The 17,146-nt window shown below is 43.9% G+C and overlaps 1 protein-coding gene across 9 annotated transcripts in view; it reads left to right on the top strand.

Moving 5' to 3' along the window:
• VWA3B (von Willebrand factor A domain containing 3B) overlaps window positions 1-17,146 on the top strand; it is a 127,095-nt gene that overhangs the window by 43,967 nt on the left and 65,982 nt on the right. For all 9 annotated transcript variants that reach the window (XR_003094696.1, XM_025207266.1, XM_025207263.1 and 6 more), the window contains 3 exons: window positions 6,432-6,563; window positions 9,624-9,722; window positions 14,456-14,638. Coding sequence is in view for 8 of the 9 variants with exons in the window: in XM_025207266.1 (XP_025063051.1) it covers window positions 6,432-6,563; window positions 9,624-9,722; window positions 14,456-14,638 (414 nt within the window). In the remaining variant the exon portion in view is untranslated. The remainder of the gene's footprint in view (window positions 1-6,431; window positions 6,564-9,623; window positions 9,723-14,455; window positions 14,639-17,146) is intronic.

Raw genomic sequence — 17,146 nt, 5'->3', positions numbered from 1 at the left:
CCCTCTCGGATATTGCGCGGGTCCCCCTTCCTTTTGGCGCGCTCGCCTTTTTAAACAGGCTGCATCTGCATGCCCCCTGCCAATCAGCAGGGCGCCGACCCCGCCACTATCAGGCCGCGCCCATCGCCCCCCCCCCCAATGCCATGATCATGACTTGCTCCTACGTTTGGCGTTTGGTCATTTTTCTTTCTTTTCTTTATCACATGCCCCCTTGACCAATGCCAATCTCGAACATGTTTAGGCTCAAGAACTCCCCTTCCTATATATATATATACAAAGCCAAAATACAACATCTAATACAAATACATAATAAAACATTAAACAATGATATCAAGGGTAAGTCCAACTGTGTCTGTCCGGATGCAGCACGACGTTTTTGCTGGGGCCGTCGCCAATAGATTCACTAGACGTTTGCAAGGGAGACAAAATAGGTGTTCGGGTACTAGCCGAGTTTAAGTACAACACCGGGAGCTGGAGTCGGGCGCTTACTAGTAGCTGTGGGAATGGTTAGTCACACTGTTTCTTGGGATGAGTAACATGGCTTCCAAGGCGGACGTGGCACCGGAGTGCGTTCGTCCCATAAAGCTTTAGTGGCGTTCATGGCAGTTAGTACATCATTGTTGCACTTGGTCCAGTTCTTGAACGATCCGTTTTCCCTCAACCTTAACTGTTCCTTGTATAATCCTATCTGGCGCTCCACGACGCCATTGGACTCCGGGTGATAAGGTAGATGGTGATGCCACTGAACATTATGCTCTACCGTGAACCGTTCTAAGCCTTTGGAGTTGAAGGGTGGTCCTCCATTGGAGTGTATGAAGTGGGGCACTTGCCAATGGGCGAAAGCAAGCTGTAGAAATCCTTGAATCACGGGAGCAGTGGTCTTCCTCGTGGGGAGAACGAGGATTTGACGGGTTCCCAGGTCTACAATTACTAGCCCCTTGTTCGGTGCCTTGGCTCCTGGGAGTGGCCCGAGCAGGTCCACTTGCCACACCTTCCCTGGAGCAAAGTGCTCTGGGTCATAGACGCCCTTTTGGTGCTTGTGGTGCACCGGTTTTTCTCGCGCACAGGCAAAGCAGGCTTGGATTATTTTCTTCCACTGTTCTATGCTTGGTCCTTTGTTGCCTTGTTCCCTCCAACGAGCTTGCGCTCTTTTTGCTCCGAGGTGTCCCCAATGTTCGTGGAGCCAAGCGAGAAAGGGGTCGTCTATAATGTCAGTGACGTGTAACTGGGGTATGTCCTTTTCATCTATGGATCCTCGATGTGCCAGTAGCTGATCTATGATGACATGTACAGGGTCCGTATCAGGTTGGTGAGAGCGTGTGTGCTTGATTAAAGGGCGAACAGAGAAATGTGATAAAATGGTCTTGACATCGTCCCAGAGGGTTGTGTGTTCTGTAACTTGTGCCTTTCTGGTAACAATCCTGTATATATATTCTGAGTCTACAGCTATGACAGGTACCAGAAGCGTCCCGTCGTGGTGACGGTAAGCGTGTTCAAGAGCTAGTTGAAAACCTCGTAGTTCAGATGCTTGAACTGACTCTCCTGGATGGGACGTTTTGAGCTCATAGTTGTGACAAGGGTCACAATAATATCCATATCCTCTGCCATCACGGGATGTACCATCTGAAGCTATCCATGCCGGGGATGTGGTCCCATACAATTGCAGTACAATGGGATCATCCTCTTCAGCGATCGGAATTAGTTCTCCGTCAGCGACTTGCCATGCCGACCAGTGATACTGGTAACGAAGGACCAGGGCGCTCCAAGTTTTCTCCGTGCCCTGATACTCTGGGTGGATTCTGCTAGGATTAAGCAATCCTAGTGTGGTGCCGCCGGGTGCAACAAGTACACCTGGGCTCGCCACGAGGTGTTCCCCTAGTTGAGCCGCGAGCATAACCTTCCCTAGACAACCATACCGATGTTGGTGGCTTTTGAGTGTGCGGTGACCAGTGTACGCGAGTTCCCCCTGTTCGGTGTCATTGGCTGTAAACCAGATATGCTCCATGGTGTAGCCTACATGAATTGTCAGGAGACTGCCGGCAGGGGGTGCGATCAGATGCATCTTTTTAACCTCTGTCATAACCTTTTCCAATGTGGCTGGGTCATGCTCACTCCATGGGACTCTGCGTCGTGTTTTCTTGCGAATTTGGTGTTGCAGGCAGTGGATAACTTTTAAATGTGATGGCATCATAAAATTGCGGAACCAGTTTAACTGGCCTAGCAGGCCTTGAAAGTCCGCCTGCGTGGTCGGCCAAGGTGAGGACAACTCAGGGGTAGCATTGTGTGCTGTCCCTGATTGCCATTGTCCTGTGAATCGTGTCCCCAAAAACTTAATGTCTGAGGATGGCTCGCTCATGGGCTTAGCCAGGTTTACTGTCCATCCTTGATTGCTCATGTGGTCCTTTAGGTCCGCAGTGGTGGCGCGGACCGTGGCACGGTCATGCCCCATGATGACAATATCGTCGACATACGTCCAGATGTGAACGTCTGTGGTCTTTGGGCGGGGACAAACAAAGCTGTCAATCGTCCCATTCATCGCTGTGACTGCTAGGGCTGGTGCGTTGCGATAACCTTGTGGACAAACCTTCCAGGAAAACATTCGTCTGCCTACACACATATTAAGGATCCCATACGGGTCATGTATAGGGATCGAATAAAACATGTCCTTTAAGTCTAATGTGGTGGCAAACCATTCTCTGCCCCTCTGTATTTCGGTCATGCCATCGAGGATGTCTGAGACGGTTTGTGCGGCGGGCATTTGGAGCGGTTTACAGCGACGATTCGCTTGTCGGTAGTCCATCACTAGACGAGTTTCCGTCGGCTTTCCTGGTTTAGGAATTCCCCATCCGGCCGAAAGGTAGGTGGAAGATTTTATGGGCTGAACGCACTTTCGCTTGAACAAGTCAGCCAAGAGGTTTCGGATTTGGGACTGCAGGTCAGTGCGTGTCGGGATTGGCTGGTACCACCAGGGTGTAGGGTTTGCTAGCGCTGGCTGGTGTTTTTCGCCTGATGTCACAGTCAATGGGAGTGCTAGATATATGGCATTCTTCAAGGCCAGCGCCTTTATTGCGGGGATGCCCAAGATGTTTATTCCCGCTAAGACTCCATGCAGCACCCTTTTGTTGATCCAAAACTTGACTGCGGGCGCAGATGTCATGACGTTTAGCCCTTGTACAAAGATGACTTTGGATGTCTTAACATGGAGCGTTTCGGATCTCAACACGTTTACTTGGGCTCCCGTGTCTAGCAAAATAGGGTTAGAATCTGCAGTTGTGCTCACATCATAAGTTGCGTACGGGCGTTCGTCATTAGTGGGTCGGCCGTCGTCACCCGTATCGACGGCCGCTACTCGTTTTTTTCTTTGTCTGGCTCCTGCTCTTTAAGCTTAAAGCCTAGGTTCAGCGCCAGTATTTTTTGCCCCTCATCCCCTAACCCACGAAGCTGATTCTTTGTCAGATCGCTTTTGCTTAGCAGAAAGCTAAACATAGCACGTTCCTTAAGTGTGCGGTCTGGTGGTCGTCCACGCGGTGAGCGATCAGTTTGGGGTTTTCTAGGCGTTGCTTTCCATACTCCTACTGCCTGTACCACCGCTGGCGGGGTGGGCTTGGATTCTACTTTGCGCGCTGTGGTGAGCTTTCCCAGACTACTTAGAACGTTCCCTATCAGCCCCCCTACCAGTGGGTGTAATAACAAGCGGAACATGGGTGTATTCATACCTCCATAAACCTCAACGCAGGCCTCCACTGCTGACGCAGATACAGGAACCTTGCCAGGATCGTTACACCAGTGATGCAGCCAAATACTGTTTGCCTGGCGTGGAGTCAGGGTTAGTGGATACCGTCCGGTGTCCCAGGTTAAGTAACTGGCTCCCGGTATTGCATACAGGAGCTATGCGGGCGATGGATCATTGGGCGGATCCGCATGCCAAGCGTGAGCTCGGTTCAACAGCGCTGGGACCGCGGCAGCACACAAAGGGATTGGCCAAGCCTGATTGTGCAGTACTTCTCCACGCTTCTCCACTCCATGCGGGTTGGCGCATTAGGATAGCACACTCCTCCGGGTCTACTAAATCTGACCCGTGCTCTAATATCAGTCATCCTAGCCATATTGCCAGTGTTTCACCCGGATTTAGTCGGGTGTCTCTTGTCAGCTCTTGGAGTTCCCCTCTGGTGCGCGTACGGAAGGTAGTGAGGGTGTGGGTTCCCGCGCCATCGATGACAGTTTTCACTAAGGCTACAGGGTTTGCATGCAGAACGGGTGCGCCTGCGTCGGTGGGGAGGACGGAACATAGCTCCGGCGGGATGTTGTACGGAGGTGGTTCCTCGGGCGGGGCCGATGGGGTTTCTCTAACATCGGGGTTTCCCGCCCGGGATTCTTTGGCCACGTCCTCTTCTTTGCCTGCGGCGCCATCTTTAAGCAGTGGCTCGGGCTGTGCGGCACTCTGCTGCGCGGCCGTTCTAGTCAGCGTATCTATTATGCTGGCTTGGTTCGCCACGTGTTGTAGCAAGGTGGTCACCGAGCGAAACAGGATATTAATAATTTTTCCTTTATTCCACTTTTGCCCTGTCCACCCTGTGGCATCCCGTCCATCAGTCTCAAGACTCTCACGGAGTGCCGTTAGAATTTCATCTTCAGCGCCTCTGGGATTGAGATCAGGGCATTTGAATTTATCGGGAGGGATTTCGCAGCTGCTCCCCTCTTTTAGGTACTGGATGCACCTAGCGTACTCTTTTGTGGGAGTACGGTCATCTGTGCCTGTGGGCTTGACACGGCTAAGTAACGCCCCTGGTTTTTTGTCGGGCAGGTGGTAAAGAACCGCGGGACTGGAAAGGAGGCATCCTAGGGCTGCTGGGCTGAGGCTGGACACGACCCATTCTTTAAGCGGCTCCTCGCTGCCCTCGGTCGGGCAGATGGAAACATAGCCTCCCATCTTTCCGTCCTGCCCAGCTTGATGATATGCCACATGGACCCATAAATCATCAGCGTTCGTGGTCGGGGGCCGGTGATGGTTTCCCCACGGGCAATGCCTGACTAACTCGTCAACATCTCCTTCGTTCCCCCTTTGCCCCAGGGATCCTGTTCGTGATGCCATGTTCAACCTGACAATGGGTGGTTGGACCCAGATTATGCGAGCAGGCCGGGGACAAAAGGGTTTCGGGGCCTTATTCCTCCCTCTTCTGTCTCTCCTTCCGTCGACAGAAAAACACCAAGGAGGCGGTGAGATAAGTAAATACTTTACTCACAGTTTAGGCAGAAAAAAACTTCTTAACAGCTGTTTCAAGATTAAACTCGCTGATAACTCGAGAGCTCTTAAACACGTTCGGATGGTATACCCAGTCGTGATGGGGGCGTCCGGGGGGAAGGGATTTTGTGGACGCAGGACCTCCGGTGAGGGTGATCAAGCCTCTCCGATATTGCGCGGGTCCCACTTCCTTTTGGCGCGCTCGCCTTTTTAAACGGGCTGCATCTGCACGCCCCCTGCCAATCAGCATGGGCCAGGACCGCCGCTATCAGGCCGCGCCCATCGCCCCCCCCCCCATGCCATGAGCACAACTTGCTCCTACGTTTGGCGTTTGGTCATTTTTCTTTCTTTTCTTTATCACACTAAGCTCATTTGAAAGGAATCTAGAAGGAAATACAGATACATTTATGTTTAGAGAATATTACTGAGGCTGTAAAATTAAATACTCAAATACTAGGAGAGAACAGAAATATAGTAACCTGTATTGCCTTAATTCAACTTCCTTGTATGGTTTACAATACTGTTTTTAATTACATGATTGCATGTTATTTTTCTCACCCCTGCCTCATTCCACACAATAGACAGTGCTCACTTTAATGAATAGCTGTTAAATAATTCGGTTTTTTTTCATTGTTTAGTGTGTATTTCTCCTTGTGCTGTTTTCTATTCAAAACCTGCTCTAAAGATGAATTATTAAATTTCTCATTGGCTGTTCTATGATGCTTATCATTATAATATCCAGCTCTTCACAAATATTAATGAATTCATTTTCACAACACTCTTGTGAGTTGAATGGGTATTATTATCCTCATTTTAAGGATGGAAAAGGGATACACAGAACAGATTAAAGTTAAAAGTGTCTTCTAATTTTCTAGTCCCAGTTTTACTTTCCTCTGTATTGCCAGCCTGCAGGCTCTGAGGCAGACACTTGTCACGGCAAATTTTTGTCCAAAAGTATACATCTTGATAAAATTATGAAGCAAATGTAAATATATGCTTTTAAATGGGTAGTATTGGAAGCTTATTGATGTATAAATATTTAAATATATAGAATAAAATAATATGACTGTACTATATTATATCATCAACTAAACATGAATGAAAAATATTCTTATGATTATTGCTGTGCAAAGACAACATGTCAGTCTGCTTTACATATTGGGAAAAATCAATGGACTGTCTCTTGCAGGAGCAGCTTAGACACAAAAGCAGCTTTAACTTTGTGAAATTTGATGCTCAAGCAGCAGCTTGGCAAGACAAACTTGCTGAAGTTAATGAAGAGAATTTGCAGGATGCTTGGCTTTGGATAAAAGGACTTGAGGTAAAAATTAGAATGTATCAAGAAGCTTGTACTGACTAAGTTATACTTGCATCCCCTGATTCTATAACTTTTATAACTGAATATTTGATTAGTGAAATCTGTCATGAGGCATTTGGAAAGCACTGAGATTCAATGGTTAAATAACATTTGGATCTGGAAGACAGGTGTTGGCATGTCATGTCAGCCTTATTGGAGTTTGTTTGTAAGGAATTCACTATATAACAAGCAAAGCCATTTACTTTTATAATACAGCACATTAGAAATATCACTGTATGTCTCCTACTCCAGTGATTTATATATGAAATGCTGGAGATGAAAGAGTTCAGAATACTACCTAAGGATTCTGAAGCTTCAGACCAATATAAATAACACAATTTAATGTATTTAGCAAATGAGAGCAAAGCACAGGTAAATACATGGAGTGGGGGGGGATACATTGCTAAATTGTGCCTAAGAAGGTACTGATTGTTTACAGTGTAGGAAATTGAATTTTCAAAGCTTTCTCCAGTCTTTGCTGATAGATCACTGATTTGAATCGTGTGTGTGAGACAGAATCTTGCAAGATTGAGAATATCTTGAAATAGCATATATAGAGTATTAGCAATCTTTCATGCGATTAGGAATATCCCTTTTTCCATTGTTGAGTAGGGCTGGCTCAGTGGTTGACTTACTACATTTCTTTCCATGCAGTCAGTTCTCGGTCTTGGAAAAGCAGAGGGAATTGCATAAGGAGATTTGATGGCCAAACATCACATCTGTTACTGACCCTTAATATATTAAAAACAGCACATGCATTAAATCTGATAACAGAAAGCCAGCTTGAGAATAAAGTTAAAATGAACAGAAGATCACTGTGAATATTAATCAAACAGATTCTTTGATTTCCTGTCTTATTCTTGGGTCCCTTGAGCTTGCACTCAAGAGAAGGGTGATTTGTAAACAGTAACGATTCTCAAAAAACCCTCTTATACTAATGATATCATTTATATCTTAAGTAACAACAATTGATACAAGTTATAACAATTGAATGATTGTGCTATCACATCTGCTAGCAAAAACACATAAAAAGTATCGGTGGGTGCGTCTACACGTGATGCTATGTGGCTGTAGCAACACGCTATGGTGATGTAGCGTCCTTGGGCAGAAACCATGACACTGTTGCTGCATTGCCATAGTAACGCACTCCCTTGGTATAGCGTGTTGCTATGGCACATAGCGGCTAAAAATAACTGTGCGCCACTGGCATGCCACAGTATGGGCTGTTACTGTGCTGTCATTTAGTACTTCCAAAAGAAAGTACTAAATGACGGCACAGTAACAACAGTGCCATAGGGGCAGTTGTAGACATGTCTAGTGACATGTTTAGTGTAGTGCTACTTCAGAGGTTTAGAAATGGTAGAGCTTTTACTCCTAAGGTATTTTCCTGATATTCTCTGGAATTACATTCATCTGTGGACAGATATAACTTTAAACTATTTAAAAAGGTGAGGAGGGAACTTCCTGCAGGAATGTACATTTTGCTGTTCTAACTATCATATCCATCCACTTCTATACTGGTTTAGGGTATGGACAGACATAATACTTGAACTGTTTCAAACATGTCATTTACTGGTAAACAGTTCACAGTTGTCCTAGTTTAGAGGTATCTGCACATAAACTGCCAAGGGTTCTAAGTAAACCACTAAGGGTTCTAGGAAGTGCAATACTGTCAAACCCCCATGAGGGGTTTGACAGCATACCTTCCAGTGGCAAGTACTCCGGTAGTCCATTAGTCAGGGAGGAAGATTCCAATTGGCTGACGCCAAGGAAGGAATTGCAGTTGCAATTTTCTGACCCCTCTACTCACTAACATTGAGTTCAATAAAGAACATTCCTGCACATTACCAAAATCTGTGTGGTGGTACCCTCCTGCAGGTGCCCAGATATGTGTGTGTGTGGGGAGCGTCTGCCCAGACCCTTGCTTTTGGGTCCCCTAGAGCTGAGTGATCTGGGGCTGTCACAGCTTTCTTGAGAGCACTTTCCCCTAAGCCACTCTCATCAATTTTTTTCAATTCCTGGTAATGTATTCAGGGTTTGGGGCATCACTGACTGACTTGGGGATAAAAGGGTGGCCAGTTGGTTGGGGAGATGCCTGGAGCCCAGCTTCTCCCTTCCAATGGGGGCTGAGTGCTTCAGGGGTTGCCCAAGGTCTCTGGTTCTGGCTGCCGCTTTAAGGCAAATTTCTGTAGGGATGGCCATCTGGGAAGGTGCCTGGACCTCTGCTTCTGGGTCCCCAGATGTTAACAATTGCCTCTCCTTTTTAATAGTCTTGATGTGCCTCTCCTTTTTAGTAGTCTTGATGTGTGATTAATCAAGCTAACCTTTCTTAGGGCACTGTTGCTGTCTGCTAGCTACTCCTGGCCTATTTCACAGTCTTTTTAGCACGCTCTTCAGCTCTTTTCAGAATCCTAGATCTGTCCATGGAGATAAGTTTTCAGCAACAGCTAGGATTCCAGCTTTAGTTATGCAGGAAAAGGAGGGTGGTCACCTGAAGATTAGAGTCTGTCCCTGCTCTGTCATCATAACCCTGGAAATAATCTTTTTTCTTCATTCTGGCTTTAAGAACAAAGTGCATGTTATATTCGGGGGTGGGTTGTATGCAAGAAAATATGCTATATGTTAAGGGAGCAGACAGAGGTTGTAGGAGAAAGGCAACCGGTACTAGGAGTAGGAAGGTTTAATAAAACCACATCCCCTACCTTGGACCTTCTTGCCTCTATGTTGTCTCCTATTGCTTGCTTTTCCTCGTACAACTCCTACTTGTTTGACATCTCATAACATGCTTGTTTGCACAGCTGTTGAACATGGAATTAATGCAAATTATGCTACTTGACTACATGCATCTATTTTCTGACTGATGGGCACCTAATATTTATACTGTCACTGTAGAATGTTACTGTAACTGCTTCCCTAGATTAGTTATGCCATGCACTGTTTTAAAATATGAAGAATAGAGTTAACAGTCCATTTAGGAGTTTAATGGTATTTTGTGTGTGCTTTCTCTTTCTGGGGGGTCTTTAGGTTGGAAGTTCTACCAATACACTCAGTGCTCTTCAAATTGCTCTTGCTGATCGTGATGCTGAAGCCATTTATCTTCTTACGGATGGGAGGCCTGATCAGGTATTTGTGAATTAAGAAAATAGGAGTGGTGTGTTGAGTGGATGATAGTGGCAGGAAGCTAAAACAAAAGTGAATACAATGCACATGAAATCCAAGAATCTCATCAGGGTTCAGATAGAAGTGCAGATCCTAGATGTAACTTAGAAGGATTTTTGCAAAGCGTTCTGAGTTACAGTGTTACCCCAGACCAAACAGAAGTTCACTGTTAGTTCCAGGGAGGAGGGGACTTTAGCTGTGGTTTGGGAGCCTGCAGCCAGGTTCCCATAGCAATGGCCAAGGCTCTCTGCCAGTGCTCTCTGTTTTCAGAATGGGAGGGGGGAAAGGCAGAGGATGGAGGTCATTCTTGGGGTTCCCCAGCTGGTGCTGAAGGGTAGGGTGGGTGAATTGGAGTGCTCCACCTTGGGTGGGGGGGACTGCAATACACCTGCCCCACCCTCCAGGGGGGGCTGAAAACCCCCCAGACGGAACTCCCTTTGCTCCCTTCCCCCCTCCCATTTTGAATCAGAATGATTCTGAAAACAGCAACAGGGCTTTGCAGACACAAGTTACAAAAGACGCTACATTTTGTAACATCTGTATTTGATGCTTCATGTAATGAAAGGTCAGATTTTCACCCAATTTGCCATTTTTGAAGCTGTTTGCAGTTATGCACTCATGTTTGGTCACAGCTATAAACTGCTTTTTGTGGCCAGATCAGGCAAAAATTGGCACTTCTGTCTTAACCTTCAGCCTTGGCGGTTGTCTGTTATAGAGCTGATCAGTTATGCCTCTAACCTAGTGATGACATTGGTGGTAAAGCGGGGTTATGTTCTGAATTCATTTACAGCAGTTCATGTTAAGAGATATGGATTACAATTTAATCTGTAAGAAGTTTTTTAATCAGCTGGTAATTGCTAAAAGGACTAAAAGGGCATCCTAAGCTCCATATTTAGATTCTTTGTTGAAGAGTGTCCTGACCTACTGCTGATAGAACTATTCTAATTAATTAAATGGAGAAATATTGAAACGTAGTACTACATTTAAATGTAAAGTACTACACTTAATGAACAGTTCAGTACAACACTTTTCCCTCCAAATAACACATAAGAGTATAGTTGTGTATCCTCTCTCGTCCCTTTATGGCAGGTATATGAGGGATATTCCACCCCTAAACACTAGGAAATAAATGTTTTACTGGTAATTGTAGGCAGAAAATTAACTGTTGAGTAAAAATTTCCTGGAGTTTTTAAAAGTATTTTGTCACATCAAGTGATCATCCCTTCATATTATATAGAATAGTTCTAATTTTTCATATTTGGTCAAATTATCATCTCATACCATCATAATTCTGGAATGCTACATTCATTTAAATGGATTTAACTCTCAATTTAAATGGAAGTGAGATCAAAATTTTGCCTAGAATGCATGTTATGTATGCAGTTTATCTTAAACTCAAACCAGCTGAGAGTTTGATAGGCTATAGTGGCCAAAACTAGAAACATATAAGTGCTATAAATGAGACGGAATTGAAATTTTAAACTTCATAGTGAAAGCCAGCTACATTGATATGGACAACAGCATAAGAATACAGCAGGTGCTGGGGTGGGGGAGTGGGCTGTCTCATACAGGGCATTGATGACTTCAGGTTGCAACTGTTGCAGCAGTTGTATAGTTGTGGCAAAAGCTGTTTTTTACACCCCTACCCCAATCAGTTGCCCCTGTTGCCCTGCCCTAGTTATGCTACAAGATATGAGTGTTTTTGAAATACTGTATTTATCTAGGAAAATTCATCTCAGGGGCAGGATTTGGCATATGGCAAAATCCTGCTTTTAGTTAGATTAATAACTGCTGCAAAAGGTATATAAAGTGAATCGCAAAAATGAAATGAAACCCAGGAAAAAGTGTTAAAGGCTTCCGTATGTGTTTTTTTGGTTTTGTTTCTCCTCTGTGCCTTGGTTAGAATGACTTGGTCCCACCCACAAGACAGATTTCAATTGCTGATTTCAATTGCTGATTTTAATAGGGATTAAATCAGCAAACAAGAAGGGTTAATTTGAATATTTTAATCTTTTGTGCTTTAACTTTTAGTTATTTTCCTAAAAATGATTGGTCATTCTCAAAACACTGAATTGTAACTAAGTGTAAACATTGCATTATAACATGGGCATCAAACTCATTTAGCTTCTCTGTCTGGATGATTAGTGTGGGCCCGGTTTACAGGCCAGATCTGGAACACAGAGCCATGTCAGTCAAGAACTGCCCACCGGGCCAGAAATTTTGGTGGTGGGGCAAGTGACAGCTGTGTTAATTCCTATGCCCTCAGAGACACAGCAAGCACCACTCATTCTGGTGCCAAATTTCTGACCTGTGAGCAGCCCTGCAGATCAGATGACATGGTTCCACAGTCTGGATTCAGCTTGTGGGTTGGGAATTTGGTGATGGATGAGCAGTGGCTGCTGCAGGTCTCAGAGTCTTGCCAAAGTTGCTGATGCTTGCCCTGCTGTCATGGGGCAGTCCCACAAGCCAGATGGCATGGCTTCATGAGCTGGATCTAGCCCACAAACCTTATCTTTGAAACCTTTTCACCACAGATAGATGTAACAATTTTAGCAATATTACAAGATACTGTTAATAAGCTGCTTCTTTTTAAAGAAAATGTTTGTGTTCCAAGCCAAATCAGCCAAATCAAGTCCAAATCCATGAGTCAGTCCAGAACCATAAGTGGCCCTACAAACCGGCAACCATCCTGTATCCCCACCAGGGGCTTCAGATATTTCCAAAGTCTTTTGGCAGGCATCCTACATGCAGGCCCAAACCCGGAGGCTTGGGGTTCGGATGACCCCAAGTTTTACCTGCCCTCAGCGATATGACCACAAGAGCAAGCTAGGGAGGAGCCCCTTATTTAAAAAAAATGGGCTTTAAGTGCCGACACCTCAGTGGGTACTAAACCACGCCAGAAGAACAGTTATCCCTGGGAATGCTTAAGGAAAACTCCCTTCATGGACCCAGATACATAGTGTTTCCCCTGCTGTAACAGGCAAAAGATTATGTGATACTGTTAATAAGCTTTTTTTTTCCTTGGGAAAAAAAAATATATATATGAGTTATATATATCTACACTCCGAGCATCACTCCACAAAGAAAAATCATAACCCATTACAAAAACTGCACCTGCGCAGCCCGCACACCCATACAAAGCTGTTATTATGCAGCTGTTTCCTCTACATGATTCAAGTGTGCAAGTAGCAATACAAGCATATTAGGGCTGTGTGAAATTTTGTTGGCCGTTTCATTTCGACACTGTTTCGACTCATTTCAAGGTCAAAACAGCAAAATCAAAATGAAACAAAGGGCTGAGAAACAGCCTCGAAACAAAACGAGGCTAGTCTAAACGTTTTGAAAGTAAAAATGTTTTGACCATAGCGTTGGGGAAACGAACTCAGCTCAGCTGGGCTAACTTCCCATCCCCAGTGTGATCTAGTGCTGGGGATGGAGAGGCAGCCCAGCTGGGCTGACTTCCCACCCCAGTGTGATCTAGCACTGGGGATAGGAATGGGCTGACTTCACGTCCCCAGCAAAACATCAAAACACCATCGAAACAGCCTCTCTGTTTCAATGGAACAGAACAGAATGGAACAGCTGTTTCGAATCGAATTGAAATTCAAAACAGAATGTTGTTCTGTCGAACCACCGAAACTCAAGGCGAAACAGAACAGTGCTGTTTCACACAGCCCTAAACCATATTAAAATGTCTCCAGCTTTAGCCATACTTTTTTCAGGTTAGGGTGAGTTAGCTCATTTGTACTGCTGTAGTATCATGTAGATTTTACAGGCATAACAGCTGTTGTGTGCTCCTGATCAGTAACAGTACCTCCTCCTTTTATGAAGTAGCTAAATGTATGTTGTCCATATCTGACATCAAAAATGTATGCTGTGGTTATGGGTATATGAATGAGTTACCATGAGGTATGCCTGGGTGTGAATTTGCATTCACTTAAACAGCACTTAATTTTTTTTGATTAGTTTAATAAAGCTACCTTAAATGTTTCAAACATATTTTTAATTGAAAACTGATTTTTAAACATAGGAAGTGTTGTTTTCAGTAGTGAATTGAACTGGTAGTTTCAGATTACTAGGTCCTTCAAAATTTCAGAATGAGCAATCTTTTATTTGCGCACCCAGTCTTAATTTATAGATTGGAAGAAAAATAAAAGCTTTCTGCTTGTCCCAGTCATATCTGATGCCTTAACTTTGAATGGCCCAGTAATTAAATATAAGTAATTGATTGAACTAAAGCAAAGAATGTATTTTTCTGTACTTACAGAAGAGCCTACCCCTGTTAAAAGCTAGTTTAGCATTTCATCAACTTTGGGTTCAGGTGCTTATCCAGTGACTTTCCTTCATTCAGTGGTTTAGCTTTCTTCAAAACTTCCAGAGCAAACATGAACTGCTTTACATGTCTTGCAAAATATATATTTAAAGTAAAATAATATAAATTTAATTAGCCTATAGTTAATTTATATCTGAAATTAGGCTGTCATAATTGTAAATTTAGTTGATAGTTCATTTTTTAAAAGAAAAATGTATTTAATTTAAATGTTAAAAATCCAATTAAAATATTATATTTTTATCATTTTTGCCTACAAGCAACTATATTGCTTAAGAAATCCTGGACACATTCTATAAAGAGTTTGCTAGGTATCATATTTCATACATTTTTTTGTGCTTTTTCCTTTTTTTTTTTTTTTTTACAGCCACCAAAATCCATTTTGGCTCAAGTTCATCTTCATCATAAGGTTCCTATTCATACCATATCTTTCAACTGCGATGATACGGAGGCTAATAAATTTTTGCATGAATTGTCTACTGAGACAGGTGGACGGTTTCATTATTATAACATTTATTTGAGGGATCCTGAATCTCCAGAGCCAACTGTGGTGAGTAGTTCAAATTAAATATGAGAGTTGGATTCTTCATGGCATATGAGAGACAAAAGGGCTTGCAAAGATACAATTTGGTATTGTAAGTGTACTGGTAAAACAAGAGTATAATAATTTCTTTCCATTCAGGATTAAAGCATTTTAAAGTACTTAGTCTGCAATTTCACAGCAACAGAATTTTATTAAGTCATATCAAAACTTTTCAAGGTCAAACATATACCGCTGCTGCTAGTGTAAAATCAGTGTAAAGGAGATATTTAGCTCTGGAAAAGATGCATGCAATTCCTTGCATCTCAAAAAGGAGTTAAACTGGTTTACAGCTGGATTAAAATGAATCTAAGATTTGTACGCTAACAGTATTGTTTTAATTAATGAGAGCTAAAGTGAATTTGAAGCCCTAAAAGTTTGACGTACAGTTGCCATTGGGGAGACATGTGTAACCATTACATTTATAAAGTAGCACTGACGCATCAAGTGTAACTAACAAGCTTAGCCTAAAAATCCCCAATAGTAAATTTCCTAATGGATTCACAGTAACAGTCATTTTAATTAAAGTGAGTGCTCTCAGTTAATTAATTCTCCAAACTCAAGGAGAAGGGTAAGCCAACCCAAGTCTACAATTAGGAACAAGACAGTAGTAGTAATTTTTGAATTTCACAGATAGTAAGTCAGAGATGCTAGACTAGAACTAACACAATTTAAAATATTCTATAGGAGGTACTAGATGCTCTAAGGCAGGGGTGTTTAACTAATTGAATATGGACTGTGGAGCTTCTCAGGGGCCAGATCCAGACTACAAGTGATAGTGGCAGCATTAATCCACACAGCTGTCAGAGCATTGTTTCGACACAGCTCTGAAACTCAGTGAGTTGACAGCACTGCCATTTCCCTCCCTTTTTCCTCTGCCACCAATCTTAGTTATCAGGAGTGATTCAAACTCCAGATTTTGATGGTGAGTGAGAGGGGAATTAACTCCTTGGACTCCAGAGCTGAGCCGAAACAGTGGAGATAAATGCTTTTATGGTAGCTGTGGTGATGAGCCCTGTGGGCAGAATCTGGCTTGTGGAGGTGGGTGGTCCATCCCATGAGAAGCCATGAGAAGCCCTGTATGCTGGATGACACTGTTTCTCAGGCCTTTTGTTTGACACTTAAAGCTGTGTAAAACAAGCTTTAAGTAGGATGGTGAGGGTTAAAACATTCAAATAGACTCTTGAGTCATTTCAACCAATGCAAAGAGTTTTTTCATTAATTGGCAAAACCAGATCAATAGCTGAGGAAAATCATAATCTTATGAGATGGGTCTTGACTGCTGCAAAGCAAGGCTGGCCAGGCTTCTGCTTCTACAGCAGGGGGTTTCTTCAGCAGTCCAACAGACGCACAGTCTGGTGGGTATCCAGTCAGAGCTTATCTAACCTTAGAAGTTCTCCCAAATGCCCTCCAGCCTGTGTCCAGTATTTATAGATGGATGGTAATCATAGTCTCAGTATTCTAAGGAATGATCTCTGATTGGCTTTATTTAAAGTTCTTTGTTTCACTGGAACTTTCAGAACTGGATTAAACTAGATTTTTTACAAACCTGGAAGATGTCACAATTGGGATACATATCCTGCAAATGCAAAAAGGGTGAAGGGAAACAAGTTTCTTATCTTCTTCCATTCCTTATTTATACTGGTCTGTTACTTCTTCACTTTAGTTTATGATTAGGCATGATTTGCATTCTTATATCTAAGCATCTACTGTTAGCAAGACGATAACATTCATTACATTTGGTCCTTTTCTCTAATGTTAATAGAGTTAATAGATAAGTAAGGTTGGATAGTCCCTTGTTTTCCACAGATTGTTGTCTAAATATAAATGTGTTTCTACTTTTTACATATCACAACACTCCCTTTAGAGTAGGGTGTTTATTTATGGTTGTCAAGGTGGGCACTTATATACATGATGGGGGTTTAGTCCTCAGGGTCTTATTCTATGCCCCCTGGATTGAAATGGCAGGGCATAGAATAAAACCTGGAGGACTAAACCATTTCAATTTTTTCATCATGTTATAGTGAGGGGCCTGATCCTTTTTTTTTTTTTGAGCTGGAGAATGCCCCTGAGCTGTGGGGCCCCCCAATCCTTCCCTTTGTGGTGGTGGCACCCCGTGATGCCACCCAGACAGGCTGCTAGCAGGCCAGGTGCTGCCCCAGCTTGAAGGCAGCACCCGGCCTAATCCAACTTTTCACCCAACCCCAAGCTGGGGCAGCACCCGGACCACTAGGAGCATAGCTGGGCAGCCCCAGGGACTACTGCCACTGCAGAGGGAGGGACCAGGGCCCCTGCAGCTCGGGCTGCTTGGCCCACAGGCAGCTCACCTCTCAGCTGCAGGAGAGGTGGGCAGGCTCTGTTGAAGGAGGGAAAAAAAAAGGATCAGGCCCCTTACTACTTCTGCCTTCAGCAGGTGCATGTGGCTGGCAGGATGCCTGGGGCTGCCTGGGAATGGGCTGGGTTGCCCCTGGGGCAGTG

This window comes from Alligator sinensis, unplaced genomic scaffold (assembly GCF_000455745.1).
Source record: "Alligator sinensis unplaced genomic scaffold, ASM45574v1 scaffold144_4, whole genome shotgun sequence".
NCBI lineage: Eukaryota > Metazoa > Chordata > Crocodylia > Alligatoridae > Alligator > Alligator sinensis.
The sequence above is the reverse complement of the archived record's forward strand: the minus strand, read 5'-3'. Positions and strand labels throughout refer to the sequence as shown.